The sequence below is a fragment of the Macrobrachium rosenbergii genome, chromosome 49, assembly GCF_040412425.1.
Source record: "Macrobrachium rosenbergii isolate ZJJX-2024 chromosome 49, ASM4041242v1, whole genome shotgun sequence".
Classification (NCBI taxonomy): Eukaryota; Metazoa; Arthropoda; class Malacostraca; order Decapoda; family Palaemonidae; genus Macrobrachium; species Macrobrachium rosenbergii.
In genome coordinates this window covers 25,080,993-25,103,417 of record NC_089789.1, presented here as the reverse complement: position 1 = coordinate 25,103,417, position 22,425 = coordinate 25,080,993, and the positions used below count along the sequence as shown (strand labels likewise).

General features: G+C 35.3%; 1 protein-coding gene across 3 annotated transcripts in view; it reads left to right on the top strand.

Moving 5' to 3' along the window:
• Positions 1-22,425, top strand: part of LOC136832182 (brefeldin A-inhibited guanine nucleotide-exchange protein 3) — a 101,056-nt gene that overhangs the window by 47,532 nt on the left and 31,099 nt on the right. Inside the window, exons 9-20 of one of the 3 annotated variants that reach the window (XM_067092942.1) lie at positions 131-285; positions 3,925-4,087; positions 6,931-6,972; positions 8,515-8,622; positions 10,082-10,303; positions 11,262-11,490; positions 12,383-12,520; positions 14,425-14,589; positions 20,462-20,609; positions 20,974-21,132; positions 21,809-21,988; positions 22,121-22,259. In XM_067092942.1, the coding sequence (XP_066949043.1) occupies positions 131-285; positions 3,925-4,087; positions 6,931-6,972; positions 8,515-8,622; positions 10,082-10,303; positions 11,262-11,490; positions 12,383-12,520; positions 14,425-14,589; positions 20,462-20,609; positions 20,974-21,132; positions 21,809-21,988; positions 22,121-22,259 (1,848 nt within the window). Of the gene's footprint in view, positions 1-130; positions 286-3,924; positions 4,088-6,930; positions 6,973-8,514; positions 8,623-10,081; positions 10,304-11,261; positions 11,491-12,382; positions 12,521-14,424; positions 14,590-20,461; positions 20,610-20,973; positions 21,133-21,808; positions 21,989-22,120; positions 22,260-22,425 lie in introns of those variants that run through there. The other 2 variants (XM_067092943.1, XM_067092944.1) reach the window with 2 other exon arrangements.

The following is a 22,425-nucleotide window of genomic DNA, read 5'->3' as shown; positions in this document are numbered from 1 at the left end:
CTGAAATTTTTGTTGTCTTAAGTATTTATTTTTTCACAGTTGTTGATAGATATTTCTAACCCCTCTCTTTCAGATGGTTTAAATAAGTTAGATGTTCCTGTTTATCACAAAGTGGTCTTTCTGATTACAGGAGTTTTTTGTGCTACTCATCAAGATGAAGGCAGCCATCTTATCATTAATGCTGATGGCATTTACATAACAGCCTATTCAATGTTATCATTGAATCTCCAGTTGATAAGAGGAGGCCATTATTGTGACCCAAATTTGCCCTACCCATTAACTCAGGTACAGTATTGAGACAGGATTAACGGAACTGTTAGTATTATGAGTTTTACAAGATATGTAATTTCCACATGTGCAGTTTTATTACAGTACTCTAGTATGTACTGTATTTCCTGGTGTTGAAGATAATCTTGACCTTTAAGATCCCCCCCAGTTTTGACTAGCAAAATATAAAAAAAAAAAACAGAAATAAGGTTGCACCACTTTAAAAAGTTTAAGGTTAAGACTTTGTTTTGGTAGATGAGCTGAGTGCCTTCAACTTTCCCAGTTCACTGAAGTAAAGTGGATTTGTCTGTGACAGCATATTGATCATTATAATTTTTTCAGTTTATTGTATTTTAAAGATAGTACCTTATTTTATGTTTTTTCAGGTTCATTGATTTTAATATTTTATCTGAGCTCTTCTGAAGTTAACATACCATTGAACTGAAAAACATGAATAGATTACGAAGCAATGTAGACTGCTTAAACTTCCCAGCTGCATTTCATCCCAAATAGAATCAAATGAAAATTGAATAAAGGTTAAAATTAACCCAATACTGATATTACAAGTAAGAAAAAATTTAAGTCTTCAAAATCTGGAAAGATTTTGCTCGTTGTTACCTTTAAATTAGGTGAAAGTATCTCATAATTATGTTCAATTACTTATAAAGAGCTATGTATTAAAAAATATCCAATAGGAAAGATATTGAAAATAAAAGAAATTGATATTTTAAATGCTTTTAATATGGCTGAATACATGAGCACAGCATGTTCTTTAGAAAATTTCAACAGAAAACATACATGGGCAGTTTGGCTTGATGGTAATGAAATATTTTGCGAAGCAAATGTGGGAAAAATATGGAATATTAAAGAATTAAATCAAAATACCTGTGCAACTTGTGAGGTGTATTTGAGAATGAAACAATTATTCTTTTACTCACAATTGATCACTCATGCTTCTTTTAAGTGAAAGCACTTCTAAGGATCAGAAAAATGCTCTGATTTTTAATAAGCAATTTTTTATTTTATGCAAACTGAAGTGGTATTTGATGTAAATAACACTGCATTTTGTTGCGCAAAGTCTGAAAAATCATTGAGGGAAACTGTGACATCTATTGTGCCAGTTATTGCAAAGATCTTGTAGTATATTTGTGATAAGTTCAACAATGAGCCACTCTTCCCGTGATGGTCCCACAGGTATTTATCATGATCCACAAATAGCAAGTAAGCACATCCCAAGAGCCATTGATTTTGTCACTAAATGGTCATATGGAAATCATTCAAGTTTTCAGCCTCAAAGACTTTAGCAGTATGTATTAGCTGTAGGAGGTTATAACAGCTTGGAAGATGAATGGTATATATTCCCTATACTGTACTAGTAAAGTGATGTTTCTTGGAATATATGACAGGAGACTCATTTGGTCTCCACACACAAACTTCTTAATGGGCAAAGTGAAGAAATTGCTAGATATTTGAAAAGTTTTACCCAATTTTAATGGGTAATCAGATAAAAAATCCTTTTTAAACTTACACAGTGCTCCATGTAGGTTAAAGTTAGAGTATGGTTGCCATATTTACTCTGGTACTTACAGAAGTGAGCTGAAAAGCTGGATGTAGTACATAACTTGGATTTACATAAATGCTCTGGGGGTATCAGAATTTTCCTGTAGAGAGCATATGTGTGGACACTGATCAAATGCCTCTTGAGTCTAGGAAGAGTAGAACTTTGGCTGCACTACATGAATTGCTTAAAAAGCTTGTCATGTAATTCTGTTAAATATGTGCTTGCAGAATGTCAGTTAGAAAGATTTAACAACCATAACCCAAGTAAACCCTTCCAGATATGTTGCGATAAAGAGGTAGATCATTTTGTGAAGGGTTAGAAGATTATGAAAAGACAATATCCAGAGATTCCAGGTGGAAGACTAATGAGCCATAAGTGTGCCCAAAAGCAGCAAGCAAGAAATCTTTATCTGAGGCAGCAATAAAATCCCAATTCTTAGCCTATAATGAACTTCGTAGACTCCATCAAGATCTATTCAGATCAGAGACCAAGGATGGGTAGGCATTGCAGTTATGCATAATGATGAGTATCTTATAGCTAAATTATCCTGCAGTGCTTCAGTTTTTACAGCTGAATTGACAGTCATTAAAATCTCTAGAACTTGTGAACAATAGATGGCAGAGATTTCAGTTTATTCAGATTCCTTTAGTGTTTTAGAGCCAATAGACAATTTAACCCTTCTCATTCAACTATTCAAAAATACCAGGGATGGCTTTGTTAGCTTGCATCCTGTTACACTTCACTTCAGTTTGTTGGGTGTTGGCCAGTGTTGTTGGTGTCTTAAGTAATGAACAAGCAGATGCAGAAGCCAAATATGCAATGCAAGTGAACAGTATTGATTATCCCTCAGTTCCTTATACAGAACTGATATGAATGGCCTGTCTGGTATTATATTAAACAAAAATGGCAAAGTAAATGGAATATCATCTTTGAGAAGAACTTTGTTGACTTGAGACTATGCTGAGTAGACTGAGGATAGGTCATACAGTACTCATTTAACATCAAATTTAAGGTTCCAGCATTATAGATTTTTAAATAGGGAAAGATTCATATCTGAGGATTGTCAAATTATACTAATATAGGTATATAAAAAAGAACATGATTTGTCAGCCAGGTATTATGAGATAGCCAAGATCATCAGGCACCTTATGGCTTTAAAGAATTTTCCTGATCTGGCAATTTCATGTATTTCTTTGTTAACCCATATCTTCCTTTATTCTGAACGTAAACTCTTAACACTTGCCTAGTTTTTAGATTACTGTACGTACTTCTCTTCCGTTTATTTTACTTACCCAGTTTTTGTGAAAAGTGGAATAGTTCTTATTCCAGCTACCTTTCTGTGATTAGGGATTTAATTATTTTGCACAAGGACATTCTGTTCCATTATTGCTGTATTAACTCCACAAGGTTATGCCAATACTGTAGTTTCTAGATTGTGCTGCTATGCACATAATTAACTAATAGGTACAACTCGAGGTCTGTTTTTCTTTAGGTGATGAATTTGTTTACAACTCTTACCTGCAGTATGACAGTATAAAAGATATACTGTAACAATGTTTTGATTGTTTGTTCAGCCAACATTGATGATTTTTCTTACTACCATAGCAGAATATTACAGTATGAAAATCAAAAGCATCCTGTAAATAAGGGTACTGTATAATGCTTAGCAAATCCTGTCCCTATGATTTAAGGGGTTTTTATTGAAATCACAGCTTCTTTACTTACTAATTTGAAGGACATCAATTGAAATTTAATGTTTTTGCTTTCTAATTAGAGAATTTAGCCTTTCATCTTAACCTCATTGGCACTGTGCTATCCATTTATCATAATTCTTACTTTTCTCAAAACTGCATAATTTTGTACAGGTATACAGGTATTGATAAATTTCCTTATAATACCATTCAGCTCTTATGAGTGTCATTTTTCCTTAGGAAATGGTCATAGTTTAACAGTGGAATATTGTTCACAGTCCAGCAATAGTCCTGCTGAAGCAATAAGAATTGTGGAAGAAAGAATATTTTTTCTGTTCAACAGTACACTGTATTTAATAGTACAGTATTTGCATGCCTCTAACTCTACTAACAACCAACCTGCAGGAGCAGTTTGTAGATATGGTGCATGGTAGTGGGGTTCTGGTTTATCTGTCATCAGCGTGGCTTGGGGAGGTTTATCGTCAGGTCCTTAAAGACAGTCTCCTTCAAAGGGCTGGCTATTGCCCTCACTCTCCTCATAATTGTGCCCTCATCAATTTATTAACAGGTACTAAATTTAACATTTTCTTTTTACTTTTTCTTGTTGTTCTCTTTGCACTTAGAAGTAATGCTGTATTTTCTATGTGATTATTATCTTGACATTGTTGATTAATAAGAATATTTTAGTTTGTGTTTGTTTTTCACTTGCTGGAGCTTTCATTTACAGTCAAGAATGCATGTTTTCTTTGATGTGACACAAATTTGTTGTATAGCATTAATATGAGGAGTTGTTGGAATAGTGCTCTAGTGCATAGTAAGTGATGTTTTTGTCATAATTTTTAATAGTATAGTTGCTACAGTAGTATTATTCCAGAGATAGACATACCTTTCGTGTAATGTCTTCATGCAATATTATTCTAATTGCCCATCTTTCTTCTCTTTCTTCTATTTCTTAGCAAGATGTCTTTTTTTTTTTTTACCTCATTCAGTCAGGTTTTCTTTTCCCAGACCTGCAAGACAGCACAAACACACCAATTTTTCTTCAGTTATTTTCCCAAATTAACAGAGTACAGCTAAAAAATACATCTCTAAAAACTTATATAAAATTTGAAGTTCAATTAAGAGGAATAATAAAATAAGATCTAGAAAGGAACTGAAAAGATTTATGAACCTTAGCCAAGTCATCATACCCCCATCAATCATATATATTCCACATTTGCATTCTTGAATGTCCCTGGACTCAAAAGTCTTTTTTTCCTACCAGATTGAAAAGTAACTGTTCTCTCATGCACCACCTGGAAGCACAGGTAATACCCAATCACTTTTCTCGCAATTCCCAATTCTGCAGTGCTGTTCACAATTATGAGCAGAATTTTCCCAGCTTGTTTGCTTGGCAGCTTGTCACTTATTGTGTTCAAATTTTCTTCCTTTTTAGTTCTGATTCTTCTCTTTATTTCAGCCATTTTTCACTGTCTTTCTTAGTGAATTATTGTAAAAGTGTTATCTTCTCAGGTTATCAGATATTTTCAGTCACTGGGAATTACTTGTTTGTAATTGCTCCTTGGTCTTCTTGTGTGAGTCTTTGTTACTGGACCTCATGATGAAGACAGTATTTCTGCTAGCATTTTTGTCATCAAGATTACTCAGCTGCTGAGGAAAGGTACTTAGGCCAGAGGCTGGTGATTGGTTCTCCTGATTTCATGGCCATGATTCAAGCAGCTAGTAGTTAGGACCTTATGATTGCTTCTTTCTCCATTCCTTCCTAATCTTTGATCTTGGGTAATGAGGATGATCTTTGTCCAGTGAGGGCAGTTCACCACCACCTGCAGAGAACTAAGGACCTTAAAGATGACAACATCAGGTTTTTCTTCTCTGCAGGCCAGTGTAAGAAGTAAGTTTTAAAAAATATTACTTCACAATAAGACATGTCATCGTGAGAGGTACAGGAACATATTAGATGATTAGGAGAGAGAGAGTTTTAGGTTTGGGTCCTTCCTCATCAGTTCTTTTTAAATATAATACAATATTTGTGTCTCTTCAATTATACTTAGAGTACCTAGCAGTGCCAGTCTACTTTTGCTGAATTTCATCTTAGAGATACAATGCACTTATGGATGGATTTTTACTTGGGACTGGTAAGGGCTGTAGGCCAACCTTTAGTATTAAGGAAAGAAGTTGGGAAGCCTTCGTCTTCTAATTCTTAACTTCATCCTCATCCTTTCTTTCATGCCAGGCAAAAGTAGTTCATGTAAATATATCCCAAATGATTGGTCAGTTGATCTCAACACCATAATTGGAGTTTACCAGTACAGGTGCCTTGTTTTACTATTTGACTTTCCACTCATCCAAGTAACCTTTTGAAATAATTGAACCTTGATCTTTTGACTCATACAGTCCCAAGTTTTCCCTTGGATCCCACAAATATGCACAAACAGCACTTCAGCCTCCCACCTAAATCATGATTCTGGATAATTATGATTGGGCATGTGATGAAACAAATTGAGACTTTACAACACAATGAGTTTTTCATACAAACCCATCAGACTTAGTATGAATACCCAACTCCCAGCACCTCATTCTTGCTGCCTCATATCCAGGCTACTTGAACAGTGAAGAAAGAGATTGATTCTTACTAATGCTTCCAGATGATACATGTGAGGATTCTTTTTGTTCTTCTCTCTGGTGGACAAAGGACTGTTGAGTTTTAGGACAGTCAACTGTGGGTAAATTTATTTTGCTATAAAAACTTGGGTTTTTAACCCTACATAGCTTGCTGGTAATTACTTGCAATATATTCATATTTATGCTTTTTTCAAATAAAGATGAGTGAATGTTAGTTATACTTACAGCAAATTTATGCACATTCATGAGAGTTCCAGGTGGATTAGCTGTCATTACTCACAGTCTTGTAGATTACAAAAAAATTTCCTTTAATGAGAAATATTTGTGAGCATGTTGGCTCCAAAATAAAAAACTAACCATTTCCATTTTTCTGTAGCTTATAAACAACTGCTGTTATTTGTTTTCCAAATATTCACATGTATGAAATACTGTAATTACTTTGTACTTAATTCAAATGATGGGCAAGGTGAAATAGGGGGCTGAGGTAACTCTAGGTATCTTAGCAAATGTGTAATATACCTAGAAATTATTGTCAGGCAAAATCATTTCATTCTTTTTAATGTCCACTAGTAAACATTTTCAGTTTGCTGAATTTGATACAATGCTTCTTTTTTGCAATGATAAAATATGATATTTTAGACTACATATTTTGTGCTTCAGTTGTAAAAACATTCTCAGTGAAATTATACAGTACTCTGATAAATTTTTTACCTGCTTTGCCTCATCTTTTGTCTTTGAGATTTTTTAGCAGTGAAACCTGGTATTAATTTTTCATCTCGCTTTTATCAGAGTTGGAGTATGGCATGCGATGCTACCATAAATGTGACTATGGTAATATGTTTTACATTCAGTTGGTGATGGGAAATTTCTAGTACCTGTGTGCTTTTGAATTATTTTGACTTACTATTTGATACTGCACTTGTAATGGTTCATTTGCACTTGGTTGTCTCTTTTCTTTTAGCATATAGTATACAGTATGGTTTATTTTTGCAAATGATTAAACACTTTTACTAAGTCACAATTAGTGGTACAGCCTTTGAAACTAGATTAAGTTTGAAGGGTAATATGCCTTACAGGTAGTGCTTAGTTCTACAGTAAACTAATATTGTGAAGGCTTACTATAAAAGCAAGAGGAAAGGAGGCCAAGACCTCCCAAAGTGTGTGAGGAATCAGATTCATGATGCCTTATGTTTTGTATCTTCATGTTCTTCCTTCATTTTCTTTGTTTTTAATAACATTTAAGGCTTAGTATTGTTTGCAGATGTTCTGCTTCTCATGAAAAAACTACAGTACAATTTTATTAAATGGATTTGCCTTTTGAAATTTTTAGAATGATTTAAGTAAAAAAAAAATGTTTTATTGGAAAATAGAAGACCTGTGTTAATACAGTGTACTGTAGTACAACAAGTTTTGATTTAAGAAAAACCTATTTTTGGTATTCAGTGTGATTTCTAAAAGGCGCTACTCTCGTGATCCCTCTAGTGTTCCATAAGACAGACCAACCAACCTCAAAGAATTCTCCTGTAGTTGGTCTCGGTTAGAATAGTTCTTGTTGGCACAATGATAGAATATAAAGTACTCAAGACAAGAGGGCTTTGTCTCTTGTCTACAGCAACTGCCTCAGTTTTCCCTTCATCCATCTAACACCCATGTGGTAACAGTGCACATGCCGACCATTTTACTTATTAACACACCAGGTCTGGGCAAGACAAATGTTCACTGCAGTCCTATGCCTTTTCGTCAGGGAAAGTGGGTGGGTTTGAGGACTCACAGGAGCCACCAAAAATAGGATTTTTCCTATTAAAACCTGTTTTTTGAAAGTGTAGCTGCTGTTTGTCCTCAAAGGGGCTTACAATTGAAATTAACCAGTGACAAAATGTCTTAGCTTCTAATAAGTAAATCACAACAACCCAGATAAAATTTCGGTCCAAGGTGAAGTCGCAGGTTGTCAACCATATCCTTTATTCCAGATACCCAATATGGTTTGGCAATTATGCTTTCCATAGCAATATCTCAGCATTGTGCCAACCAGCACTGTTCTGGCTGAGACCAACTACTGTACAAGAGAATTCTTTTAGACTGGTAGGTCTGTCTCATGGAGCCCTGGAGGGGCCATGAGAGTAACTCCTTTGAGGACAAACGGCAGCTCTACTGTCAAAAAAATATATCATGAGAAACTAGTTGTTTTACTTTTCAGATATGTTTGGAGAAATTCTTTAAGAATAAGATACTTAATTTTCTTGTTTCTTATTAAAATTAATTATCTTGTATACGGGTAATCCAAGCTTCCAAAACTCTCTTTGATGGAACTGGATCCCAAGCCTTGCTTCATTAATAACCAAATAGATATCTCTAATCTTTCTCTCATTGTAGACTTGGATGGATTAGGTAGCACAGAGCAGAAAAGTCAACTCTTGTCAGATCACAGACGTCTTGAGAAAGCTGCTTCTAATGTCACACGGCCCCCAGATGTATTTGCTGGTAAGTTTTTAGAAAAGATTCAAGTTAAGTTTAAAACCACTTCACATTTTAGTGTATCACCATATTTATTATATAAGGCAGAATAATTGCTTTTATTAAAAACATTATATTTAGATATTTGTATTTTATGGTTTGATGCTCATATTTAAGAATGAAGAGAGCATACATAATGTACTTTTTACTAAAATATTCCATTTTTGTGTAAAGTCATTATTTCCAGTTTGATCAAGAAACCATAAGAGAGCCAGCAGATCCACACAAAATGATGCACCATAAAATTAAAAAGATAATGAAATCATTAGCCTCAGATGTTCTCAGCACTTTTGACATTTCTAAACTCACTTGGTTCCCCATTCACAATAAAACCTTATTATTATGGCACCTATGGGAAATTGCACTTGGCGTTAAATGAGCGTTACTCTTAACAAGTGCCATTAAATGAGAATCATCTACCCTCCCTATTCCACATTCTCACCCCATCAGTGTTCTTATATGTCAATAGTGTAACAACTAATGTGATTCTGTGGTATATACTTTAGGTAAATTTAAGTAAACAGATGTCATGATTACCAACAAAAAATAAATTAACTCCAATTCAAATCTGCCTGTAAACAACAAAAATAAAATTCAAATTTAGCCTAAAGACACCTATGTAAAGGAAGTTAATTTCCAAAGATATGCTTCACAGCAAATCTCTTGATTGTACGTCCATACAAATGTTTCATTTGTTTGCTTTAGTGCTGTAGATCTCAGTTAACAATGAATAATATATATATATATATATATATATATATATATATATATATATATATATATATATATATATATATATATATATATATATATATATATATATATATACATACTGTATATATTTATATATACAGTATACATATAAATTTATATATAAATATAAATATATAAACATATACAGTAAATATACAATGTCACTAAAGGTAAACTGTCAGTGATACCTCTCTACAGATATGCCTCAAAAGGAGTTCAAATATACTTTACTACTTTAATAGTTTACAGATATTCTGATTAGTTTTAATATGTATGAGCCTCCTTGAAAATAATTAATACTATCCTAGGGTTACAATAGATAGTGCAGAGTTCAGAGTGCTAAGGATAGATTCTCACTGGGTGAATATCTTCAGCTGGTAATTTAGTCATTCCATTTTGAAGCAGATGGAACATTTTACTGTTGACTTTTTCTGGCTTTCTATTAGTGGTACAGTATTGGGTTTTGATATCTACCTTTCAGAACTGGTGAACTTTGTGCCAAAAATACTTAGTTACAGAGTTCAAAGTTTGTTTCATGCACATACAACTCATATTAAAAAAGAAGTCTTTATATTTATGAAGGTGTAAAATTTCACTAGTGGTTTTGAAACCTACCTTTTCTTGTTTTCAGGATTTCAATCTTGTATGATCTGTATATTATATATTCCTTTAGGAATGAAACTTAGTCGACGTGTCGTTACCTGTTGTTGGGAGAGTGTTGTTGGAGTTTTGGGTGCTGTTTTGGGTAGTGTTGGAGGAAGCGGAGGCTTGACTGCTCCTTTGCGACTACTCATTGGAGGGGAAGGAGTTAGAGAGGAGTCTCGTAAATCCCAGGAATTACTTTCTCAGTGTCTAAATTCTCTTCAGTCAGCTGCTCGATTAGCAAATGTATTGGGTAAGTAGTTTTGTGTTTTTGTTCATTTCAGACAATTACTATTACATAAGTAATGTTTGCAATATCAGTTTTGGTAATATTTTTTTCCAAGCCTAGATAATGTGTATCCATAAGACAAGAATATGGTTTTTTGTCAATTCATTTGGAGTTTGTATTTAGGAATTTTTGTTACTACTAGACATCTTACACCATAATTAGAGAAGTAAATCATATTTGATGAATACTGAACTGTAATTTGTTTAAGAAATATGTGTAATGACTGCTATTTCCCTAAGTTTGCCATTTCCAAATGTGCACAGATGCCCATGATACATTAACATTCCCTGCAAATGTTGGCACTGGTAATGAGTGAATTATCTAAACTGCAGCATGATAATTTTGGTTCTTGGTGGGAAGACATTTTTGAACCAAAATAAGCAGGGTTGAACAGTGATGTCTTGAAAATCCTTGTATTTTTTGTGGGGGTAAGAAATAACAATACAGAAGTAACAGAACCATAAACATGGATATGTGGAAAGATTTTTACTAGAGAGTGACACGTTTATAAGATATAATACTTTTAAGTTTTCCTTGAAACATTTAAGCCCCAAATATTCTTGTACTGTACTGAGATTTTTGTAGAAGTCATGGTAAGGGGAGGCACAGATTGTTAATCTAAAATAAATACTACTGTACCGGAAGTACCACTATCCCTATCACCAGTACATTCCAAAGTTCTAATGCTATTGATGCCTCTGGCACTGTATGGATTTTGGGTAGTACCACTAGCATTCCAGCCAGTAATTTAAAAGAACAGCTTTCTGATCTCTGCTAGTAGGCAGTAGTTCATTGGCAGAGATGAAGATTAAAATTTGCTGGTAGAGTATATATCCATCAGTATATATGAGGTTTAAAAAAATATTTTTAATGTATCCATTTTTTATTTGTTTTACTCTATGATCAATTTTTTTTCCAACAGGTTTGCAAAATAGATGTGGGGTAGTATTTTCATTGTTGTCATCTGCTTGCCTTCCAAATGATGAGCGCAATCCGATCAGTACACCAAGACGTAGTCGTTTGAGGTCTCCTTCTATTTCTAAAAAGCCTCAGCGTCTACACACAGCTCATTTGCTCTCAGTTCATGTTATGATGTCTTCAGGCCTGGAGCTAGGTTCTCATGCTCCCGATTGTTGGTCTCATATATTCAAGTATGTATTGTGATACCTTGTACATGTTTGTAAAATAATTGTATTGTAATGTGAACCTGAATCTTTCACATTCTATCTTGAATAACATTCAAATATCATATGGCAGATTAGTTAGATTTTTGGTGCTTTCATTTGGCAGTAAAAAAAAAAAACCTTTATGTTGTTCAGAAGCCTTGCTTACTCTGATATATTCCCATTTAGTTTGATGTACATCAGTTTAGCAATTTTGAATCTAAAATAGTTTTTCCATAAATTTGAATGGGATTTGTTTAGTTTAAAGTTTGTGTAAAAAAAGTTTTCCAATAATGATTTTCCAATAATGAAACTATAAAATTATTAAAAATAGTTAATCATGTATAGTGATATAACTGAAGGTAATGGTTAAATCATGACTACTGTACATGTATATATGGCCTTGTATCACACTATTTGCCTGGCCACTACTTCCTATACTATAAACTTTGTAGAGTCCCCAGATTGCTTTTGGACTATTTCATGTGTTATATGGCCAATTTTGTAATTCAAAATGTAATATTTTTTGTGGTTTCTATAATGATCTTTTTCAGGTAGTGGGTTAAATAAACCTTTTGGAACAAATCTCTCTCCTCTCTCTCTCTCTCTCTCTCTCTCTCTCTCTCTCTCTCTCTCTCTCTCTCTCTCTCTCTCTCTCTGTAGGACCAGAGCTAGTGTAAGGCTATTAAGCACTATTAAGTAACATATCATTGTCCTCTGTATGAAAAATTAGTGTATTGCAGTATGTAGAGTATTATATTTCTCTCTCAGAAGTCTTCTCTTATCAGTCAAGGAATCAGCAAGAATTCTTACTAATGTAAACTTTAATTTAGTCATTCTTTATGAAGCTGATGAAAAATCCCTTTTATAACCATTTCAGGTGCTGTGTGTACTTGGCTGAGTTAGAACACAGTTTCTTCAGCAGTAATAGTGGATATCAGTCATTCCCAACTAGACTTCCTCCTCCATCTTTAAATAAAGAGAAGTCTGAAGTTGGGTCACCTCCTGACATTTTCAGGTTAGTCTAGGTAATTTTTTATATGCAAGTTGTAACTGACATAGTAAATTATCAGTAATCTACAAGCAGAGTTAATTTTCTGGAGTAAATTATAAGTTATCAATGCAAAGAAAATCATAGCTCCAAATAGCAATAGAGCAGTCATCCCAGAGTCCTTGGTGATCAGGTGGTAACAGAAGGGCTGTTAAAGCACTAGCTGCTGAAGTAAGACCCTAAACTCATCCCCCTCCTTTGATTAGTTGCTCATATCATTCACATTTTATTCTTCAGGTTAAGTGTTTCCTCTGTTTACCTTTATACATAATGAGCAAATTTTTTCATCGCAAGGTTAATATTACTTAACCACTTTCCCTGTGATACTTTATTATTATTTGGAAGTTTGCCCTCCTTGACAATATTCATGGTCAAAACATGTTAACAAGGGATGGGAAATACTGAAATAGTATGCCACCTGTGATTTCCCAAACGATGTTTCCAAAACAGGATTTTCTTCACACCTTAGCCAACCTGTTCTTTGATAACTTTTGCACATAACAATTAAATGCTATTTTCCACCTTCATTTCCAGTTAGTTTATTCATCCAGCTGTGCTGATAGGCTATGCTAGATCCATTTGCTTGTTGCACTCGTTTCATTTAAAACTCATCCCTACCTGTCACCTTCTGGGCATCCTGCCATTTTCATAATCTTTACACACTTAACTACTGTAGATGGTTCCTCTGTTTCTCATGAAGCACAAATTACACTGTCTGCACACAACTCCATGAATCCAAAGACTTTTTTTATGTATGTATGCCTGTAGCTTACTTACATACATTATTATTATTATTATTATTATTATTATTATTATTATTATTATTATTATTATTATTATTATTATTATTATTATTATTATTATTATTATTATTGGAAAATGTAACACACTAATGTAAATGTTCAAGGGAGTAATAAATCCAACAGTTGTGTGCTTTTAATATATTACAAATTGCTGACTAAAAAAATGCTAAAGGTCAGAGCTTAAAAGAACCTACTTAGCATGAAGCTTTAACATTTGTAATGTAGACATTGTTGTGGATTTTATTTTTCCATTGATGCTTATAATGTGCACATGTTTATACAAAATATCCAAAACTAGTAACTTGCTACGTAATTATCCACAGAACAAAATGTTCAGCTGGTTAAGAATAGAACTGAATTACTGCAAAACTTAGTTCTATTGTGTGAATGTCCTGTATGGCTAACACAGTGTAATTTAAATTCACTTAGAGTAGACTACAGTTAAAGTCTGCATCTAATTACCGGTACTTTTGATTTAATTACTCTTCCTTATACTTTGCCACATAAAGATCTTATTAGATATACTGTACAGTATTGTGGTCATCTGCACAGTATTTGAATTCAGATTTAGAAGTGTACTGTATGCTATAACTATAAAAGACTAATTTGAGTAAAATCAACTTTATTTATGTGAAAGTTTTGCATTAGAAATAATTATATTAAATTCAGTAATAAGATATAAAAAAAATAGTATCCCTCTGGGTGTTATGATAGTTAAAGCTTTTTACTGTATTAGAAATAACTATATTAAATTCAATAATAAGATATATAAAAAATAGTATCCTTATGAGTGTTATTGATATGTTAAAGTTTTTATGAGAAATAATGAAATTTGATAATAAGATATATGAAAAAAAAAATAGTATCTCAGTGGGTGCCAATTATAGCTCTAATATATCTGAATAATTTTATTTAATGGAGACACTATTTCCCTGAGTGCTGGCAGTTTGTGACCGTAAGTCCCTGTTACAGGATATGAAGTCTTGTTGAAGTGAAAAATATATGAATGTGTTATTAAGATACTTAACAAAGAGAGAAAATTAAACAAGTAGTTCTTATCTGTTTCAGTTTAGAAGATCCATATCGATTTGTAGCACCTGTGTCACCTCTGCCAGGCAGCGTTAATGTGGAAGAACTGATACGAGAAAGCCAAGATGACATAAGCAACAGTGGTTTCTTGTCTCCATCTGATACAGGCAAAGCAATATGTGCTTTGACGCAATTAGTTGACAGGTAAAAACCATGCTCTTCCCGTCTCTAAACACAATAATCTCTCAGAGTACAAAAATTACATATGAGCAGTATTCCTCCTCTGCTGAATTGCATATTCAAACAATTACCAACTCCAGTTTTACAATTCCCTTTCTTAGCTATGCAAGTTTGGAATGAAATGGTATAGAATCAAAGCAGGAAGTGTAATTTAACCAAGTAGGTATTGGAAGTTTAGGGGCCTATAGGTAGCAAGTGAGTTGGCATTAGAAAGATTAGTACATGTAAAGTTAAAGAATTTTGACAGCTTGGTGAGAAGAGAACAAAGGTATGTCATGAGTACATGGTCCGGGTAGGCTTTGGACAATAAAACAGTACCTGTACCAGTAAATTTATGATTAAAATCATTGTGTAATTGAAAATGAAACATAGTCATTGTTTAGTGAATCAGAACTACTGGAAGAGTATTTTGCAAAATATTTTTGAGTGAGTATACTCTCTTTCCTATGATTAACATGAATTTTTTCATTTTCTGTGCTGTGCCATTAATTTCCTTTCATGTTTCACTGTTCATTTTTCTTCATCTTTTGAGTAACCATTGTGTTACTGTAAGTACTATCTTTTTGAGTTTTCAGGAGTCTTTCAATTCATCTACTGTAATTCCATCCACAATGTAATTATTTCTTGGGATTCTTTTTCACCTTATCTAAGCCTAAGCTAAGTGTGGTTGTTTTTTTACTCTGTAAATTAGTGAGGTGTTTTGCTTACTTGGTTATGTTTGCCTAGTCCATGGTAACATTTACCTTATGTTATCATCTCTGTCTTAGCTATTTTTGTTTCTTGGTGATCTAGTTTTAAGTGGTTTCGTATGTTTTGTAATCTGGTATAATTGCCATGTATATGCCTTCAGAATTATTGTTAAAAAGGCCTCATTATACTTGCGTAAGGAGGAATGTTAAGTTCTGCAGCTCATATATGTCATCCTTGGATAAGGATCCACATTTGTAGTCATTAATGCAGGGGCTAATAGTGTTCCCACCTTCCCCGCACCATAAGAAGCATGTAATGTTTGAAAACTGGTTTTTAAATCAGTGGTACTTGTACATCACTGGCATGCATGTAAGCAGCAAGCTCCTGTCTACACTGTTGGTAATTCACCAGACTCCTTTTCTTCTCATTGCTGTGTGACATGGCTGTCATGGGCATTGCCCATTGCTAGTCTTGACTCCAGCTGTTTTCTCACCTGATAGGGACTCCCGACTATGGATGTCCTTATCTTCTCTGATGATCTCTGGGTTACATGAGGGATCTGCTGGCCGCCTTGTCTACTGTTCCTTACATATCTGCCTTCATTATTCTTACTCTCCTCTTTGGCTATTCCTGTTTTCCTGCCATCCCTTCTTCATTGATGAAGTTGACTTCTAACGTAGATGATGCTTTTCTGGCCATACTCAGTATGAAGTTATTGTCTCATCTTGTTGCTCTGTAGCCATGACTCAAGTCTCAAATCTATTTTGATGAGGCTTCCTCCTCCACAATGCCTCCTCATTCAGTCAAGAGTGATTAGTGAAAGTAGTCACCCATTGCCAGTCTCAACTCCCACATTTTTCTTCCCAGTCATGTCAGGGTAAATCTGCTGGTCTCGTTGTTTGCCACTCCTTCCATGTCTGCTTTAGTTCCTCTTACTTGGGTTTCTGCTCTGGTTCCTGTTTCTGCTATCCCTTTTTCATTGATGGATTTCATTTGTTCAACAGCTGACACTTTCCTACAAGACTTGACAAAGTTGTCCTGTAAGACCAGTACCTTCCTATGGTTGAGTCGTCCATGAATGAGTAGATTGTGACTTCATAATCCATCACTCCAATGGCACCTCAGGCAGTCTTTCACTGCCAGTAATGGTGCCTCCTGCCTTGGTAGGTTTGACATCTGCTTCAACTTCTTCTTCTTAGGTGATTGCCTTCATGTACCTGTCTGGCCTAGAGGACTATGTCAGTCCCTGCTTCATATTCAACTGCAGGTGTGTATTTCTCTGCTGTCATGTACTCAATGCTCGTACAATCTTAATTGCTCCCATGTACAGTACTTGACTGTTCCTGTTTCCACAACTGCTCCCATGTTCTTGACTGTTCTTGTATCCAGCTGCCACATCTCACTCCGCAACTTCAAGATTCTTCTCAGTTGGAGGGTATTACTGTACTTAATTCCCCAAGCATGACCAAGGCTTGCACCCTTATTCTCCAGCCAAAGGAGCCTCCCTCGCATCTCTCTGGTCCCCTATTTCCTCTCATCATCCTTCAGGCTCTTCTCATCCACCCATCAGTTCTCTTCTTGCCGCTTAGGATCACAAGTTGCATCAGCACCTGATTAGGTCTTCTTCCTTTTCCTCTATGAATGATTCTTCTCCTGCTTGACCTGCCTTGCCTGCTTGCACTTCTTTGAATGCTTCCCTGTAGATTCCCTTATATGTGGCCCTTCTGGACTTGGTTCCTGCTCTTGCCACTAGTGTGCCACAAAGCCATAACCAAATATGATTTGACTTAGCCTGACTTCTTGGAGAGAAAAGTTGGAGAAGCACCGGTGGCTTCTGGACTTTTATCTGTCCTAGGGCCTGACGATCAATTTTGAAGTCTGATCTAGCCCTTTGACAGGTCACCTGGTGTCCTTAGAGAGCCTGGCTTCTAACAGTTACTTGCACATTACCGTAGCTCCCTCCAGCTTAGGTGGCTCTATGTTGGAAACTGGTGTTGATGTCTCCATTTTTCTGGATCCCAACCACAGTCTGAGCTATATGATATTTCTTAATGACAGGATCACCAGAATCTGCTGAAGAGAGTTCAGTTAGTTTCATCAGATCTTGAATACTTTATTTTTTTGAACCACCTCAAATGTGGGCTGGGTTTCCTGCTTGTTGAAGTCACAAGCAAGAAGAGTATGATTCAGGGAGGAGAGCTACAGCCATATAAACTACTTGGAGCTTCAAGCAGTCTTCTTAGGACTCTAAGTGTTCATATCGGTCTTTGTGGGTCACTGCAACGGGGTCATAGCTGACAACGCCACTGTCATCACTTACCTGCAGACCCAGGGCTAGACAAGGATAGTCTCTTTGCTTGTTAACCATTGTGATCTTCACATGGGAAGAAAGTCACAAGACCACTATTGCTCCTTGGCTTGTCCTTAGGATTCACAACATCTTGGCTTACACACACACTCAATAGGGCTTGTCATATTCTTTCTTTGGAGTGGTTCCTCATGCAGATGTCTGCAAGGCCCAGTGGCAAATGTGGGGGACAACATTGGTGGATCAGTTCCCCACATCACTAAATACCAAGCTACCATTATACTGTTTTCACAGCTGAACCTGGCAGCTTGGGCACTAGATGCCATTGTCCAGACCTGGAGTAGTCTGGGTGACTACATGTTTCTTCCATTTGCATTGCTTAGACAGGTCTTTTTATGGAGCTTCAGGTGTCAGCAAACACTCAGTGTCTCTCATCAGCTCATTTTGGCTGCAACAGAACTCCTAGATTACATTGTGGACTTTTCCAGGCTTTTTCTTTCTTGGAAGTGTTTTTTGAAGTAGCCGCACTCCCACCAGTTTCACAGTCATCCAGAGTCTGCTTCTTCATGTACCTCATTAATGTCAAGGAGCTCTCCCTCTTTGAATTAAATCGTATCACTCTGCTCTATGTCCAGTCTCTCTGGTCTTCTGTTAACCTTCCAAGTTGGAACTCGACTTTGATGCTGTGCAGCCTCACTATACCGCCATATGCACCCCTGTTGGATGCCTCTTTCCTGGATTTGAGTTTAAAGGCTGTGTTCTTGATTGCCCTGGCCCCCATTAAGGGTGTCAGTAGGCTCAAGGCTATTTCAGGCAAATGATTTCATTCCAGCCATTAGTCTTCCTTGGGTCCTTTGTTGTTCAGGATTTTGTGACCAAAACCCATCCTTCTAGCAAAGACGGCTTGCTTTTGGGTTCCTTTGCCATTCCTGCCTTGTCCTCACCTCCTGCAGATAGCCTTTTGTGCCTTGTAAGAGCCCTTAAGTTGTATCACTAGCAGATAGAACCCTTCTAACCACCTTCTCGTCTGCTCATCTCTTCCTTCGCACAAATTGCCAGAATTGTCCTGCTTAAATATTCTATTTCCTTTTGGGTTCAGTATGTTATTTCATGGCCTTATTTGGCTGTTTCCCAGGAGGGCCTTATAGCAGCTGGAGATTAGGGCCCAAGAGGTTCAAGTGCTCTCCTCCTCCATGGCCTTTATGTATAGTCTGGAGCTCTCTGTTATGCTTCAGGTACTTGGCATAGCCAGAGTACTTTTGCAAGATTTTATTTGTGATGTGGCCCATAAATTTCTTGATGTTTATTATTTTGGACCTAACATTGTTGTGGGGCATCTACCACTGGTTGAGAGGGATCCATGACATTCATCCTTCTCTTTGTTACATCACCCTCATAATGTTGGCATTCTTGGAGGATTGTGTTTCCAGGAGTACCCATTTTTTTGTGCTGGGGAAATTTACTGGCTTGGGCTATAGCTTCCTTTGCAGATCCACTACTTAAAGGACACTACCGCTATTTACATGCATTTATTTAACTTGACTTCTGCATCTGTTCGGGTCAAAGCTTGTGACTCAATTTTTTACCTGTTCCCTTCGTCCGATGGACTTGAAATTTTGCATGGTTACTCAATCCTGGTGACAGTGCAACCTTACATGATCAGTAGGTCAGCAGTGACCTATAGTGACCCTACAGTGACCTCTCCCAGTATCTCAAGATTTGTATGAAACTTCAGATTTTTCATACCTTCTTTGACTCGGTAGAATAAGTTAATAACTCTTCGGATTTTTCAAACCTTCTTTGGCTCGACAGGATATTATGTTCAATTTCATTAGCTACAATCATAAATCAGTTACAGTTTCTGTCAAAACTAAAGAGTATAAAATAAAAAATATGAAAAAATAATTTTAAACATGCTTTTAATAAAATGCACTAAGAAGTAAAAAATAATTTTTTTAGACACTGGGATTTCCTTTCAATTAATCATGTCTACAAATATAAAAGCATGGGTGCCAAACATGGAAGGAAATTTCTTGTAGCATTTCCTTCCATGTTTGGTGCGAACACTTTTATTTTTGTAGACATGATTAATTGTAAGAAAATCCTGGTGTGTCTCAAAAAATTAGTTTTTACTTTCTAGTGCATTTTAATAAAAGCGTAATTAAATTTTTTTTTTTTTTAAGGTTGCTGCTGCCTGTACAGGGGATTAGACTTCTTGCTTATAGGTCTCCTGTTCTTTTCAGACCCACATCAGCTTCTTCCTCTCCTAAATTGCAATTCAGACTAACTTTGTTTTCTCAATAAAACATGTTTTATTGTCAAAATTGCCTGTATCAGTGCGTTCCTTTCCCCTGGACAGTGAAGTTAGGCTGACTCATGCATAGTTTGGCTTTTCTATTTTCAAGATCTATCAAGTCATTGTGACTAGGTCTGTTTTTTGCAGAGTTACGCTATTGAGTACAGTAATGGGTTTGTAGAAAAGTGTAATTTATTTCCAAAAATTTCTGTATTTGTGGTTGGTACGTGTTTGTTACAGCTTCTTAGTAACTCTTTCTTATCTGGCCTTAGTTCCTTGAAATTGCAATAAGGCCTTACTGTTCTTACTTCTTTCATACAGCTTTTCAGAGAGTTTCTGTAAAACATTACATTGATAAATGAAGATTTCAATTAAGTACTCAATCATATGAAGGCTGCAAGAGACAGTATCATATGTAATATTATAGTGTATTTTGCAGTTTCCAAAAGGAAATGAGGAAGCAAACTATTGGTATATCTAGGTTTATCAAAATACATTTTCTATTTCAGTAGATTTGTTCATATATTGAAATATTGTTCTAGGTTGTTTGATGATGCAGCTACAAAACTAAACATGTCATCATTAGTAAGCTTTTTAACTGAACTATGTGCAGCTTCACAAGCTCAACTGTTTTCCCGTATGTTGCCGCAAACTCCTCAGAAAGGGCTTATTATATGGCCCAAGAAAAAGGTAAAGTTGTTGGATTGTTTACTTCAGGAGAATGACTTTTTAATATTTTACAGTACTGTATATATTTTAATATGCTGTATCATAGCAAATTGCTCTAAAATGTTTCCTCTGTAATGATTACAGTAGTAACATAAGTGTTGTTAAGATGGTGATGTAAATTATTGTTGGCTTTTAATATTATTAAATTGCAAAGGTATTTAACTTTGGGTTTGAGACATACTAGAGGTAACATAAATTCTAAAATACCAACTATCATAATTCATTCAAGTACATCACTACAGTAGCAGTATATTGTATTACTAAAATATTTTTTCTTGGATAAGTCTTGCAAAAACTTGGTTAAGATGTTTTCCTGTTGTTTCAGAGTACATCAGGAAATAGTACTGACTTACTGAGAGGGAAGGGTGGAGATATTCTGCTGTTACATAGATTAGCAGAAGTAATGCTCAGAGCTGTCAGGTCAGGAAGACCTTTAATTCACATCATGAGAGCATGGGCAGTTGCTGGTCCTCACTTTATGGAGGTAAGACAGTGAAAAGTATTAATTATCAAAACCACCCTATCTGCATCATACAACAGGACTAGATTATACAGTGAACTTCCTTGTATCCAGTATTTAAACAGCCAGAACTCTAAGGTAATCAGTTGGCACATTTTTCCTCCAGCTGCTGTTAAATCAAGAATTATCTAGAGAGAGAGAAAGTATTTACCAACTTTTTCTTGAGGCCACTTAGCAAAGATCTTGGAGTTACATCATTGTATATCATGTCATAAACTTCAGAGATGAATTGTAGCAAAGTTAATTGCAAATCTAGCAATCCTTTACTAAATAGCAGCTAATATCATAGTAAGAGGCATTTGCGTCAATCAGATTCAGCTGCAGCTGAAGTTCCAAAGATGAAATACCTATACTTTGAAATAAGTTGTAAGGAATGATGTTCTAAATGTGTCACTTCATTATGTTTTTAGTCTGTTTTATTTTTTTCAGAATCAAAGAAAGTTTGCTATATAGCATAAGTTATGAGTTACTTGACTTTTAATCACTGTTGTTTAGGTATTTCCATTCCAATGAAAATTTTTAAAAAATTAACCTGTGTTCTTTCTTAAAGTTTTGATATAGCTAATATAAAGAATTCAGCATTATTTTATTGGTCATTTCTACCACTTTTTTTTTTATCTTTTTATTACCTATATTACAGGCTGCTTGCCACAAGGATGGGGCTGTTAGCAAAAAAGCAGTTAGCGCTATCCATGATGTCGTGAATGCTTTGCTTAGCAACAACACAGAATTGCCGCATTTTCACTTCAATGAAGCTCTCTTTAAACCCTTTGAAAATCTTCTCTGCCTTGAGCTGTGTGATGCTGACATACAGGATCAGGTAATAATCTTATTCATTAAATTATAACTTCTTTGCATACTAACTGATATTCTTCATCAACTTTCATTTAAGTTTTTGAAATATGTAATTTTAGGCGGATTCAGAGTTACGTTTTTCACCTTTGTTTACCAGATTATAAGCAGTATTTGTGAATTTGTGGAGAGCTGTACCCCTGAAATTCGCTCTGGTTGGAGGCCCCTGTTTGCCGCACTAAGATGTGTTCGCCCTCCTTCAGTTTTACCACCAGGAGCTATTCCAGGCTCAGCCCCAGGTGATTAAACATTACTAAACAATGTTTATCATTATTTAGAAATTTGGAGCCTGTCTTGTCCACTGTGTCTTCAGACAATTTACGTACTTATTTAATGCATGGATATTATTATACAGTACTTGGAAAAAGTCAGGAACCAGGATGTCACTACTGTAGTTAGTTTTAA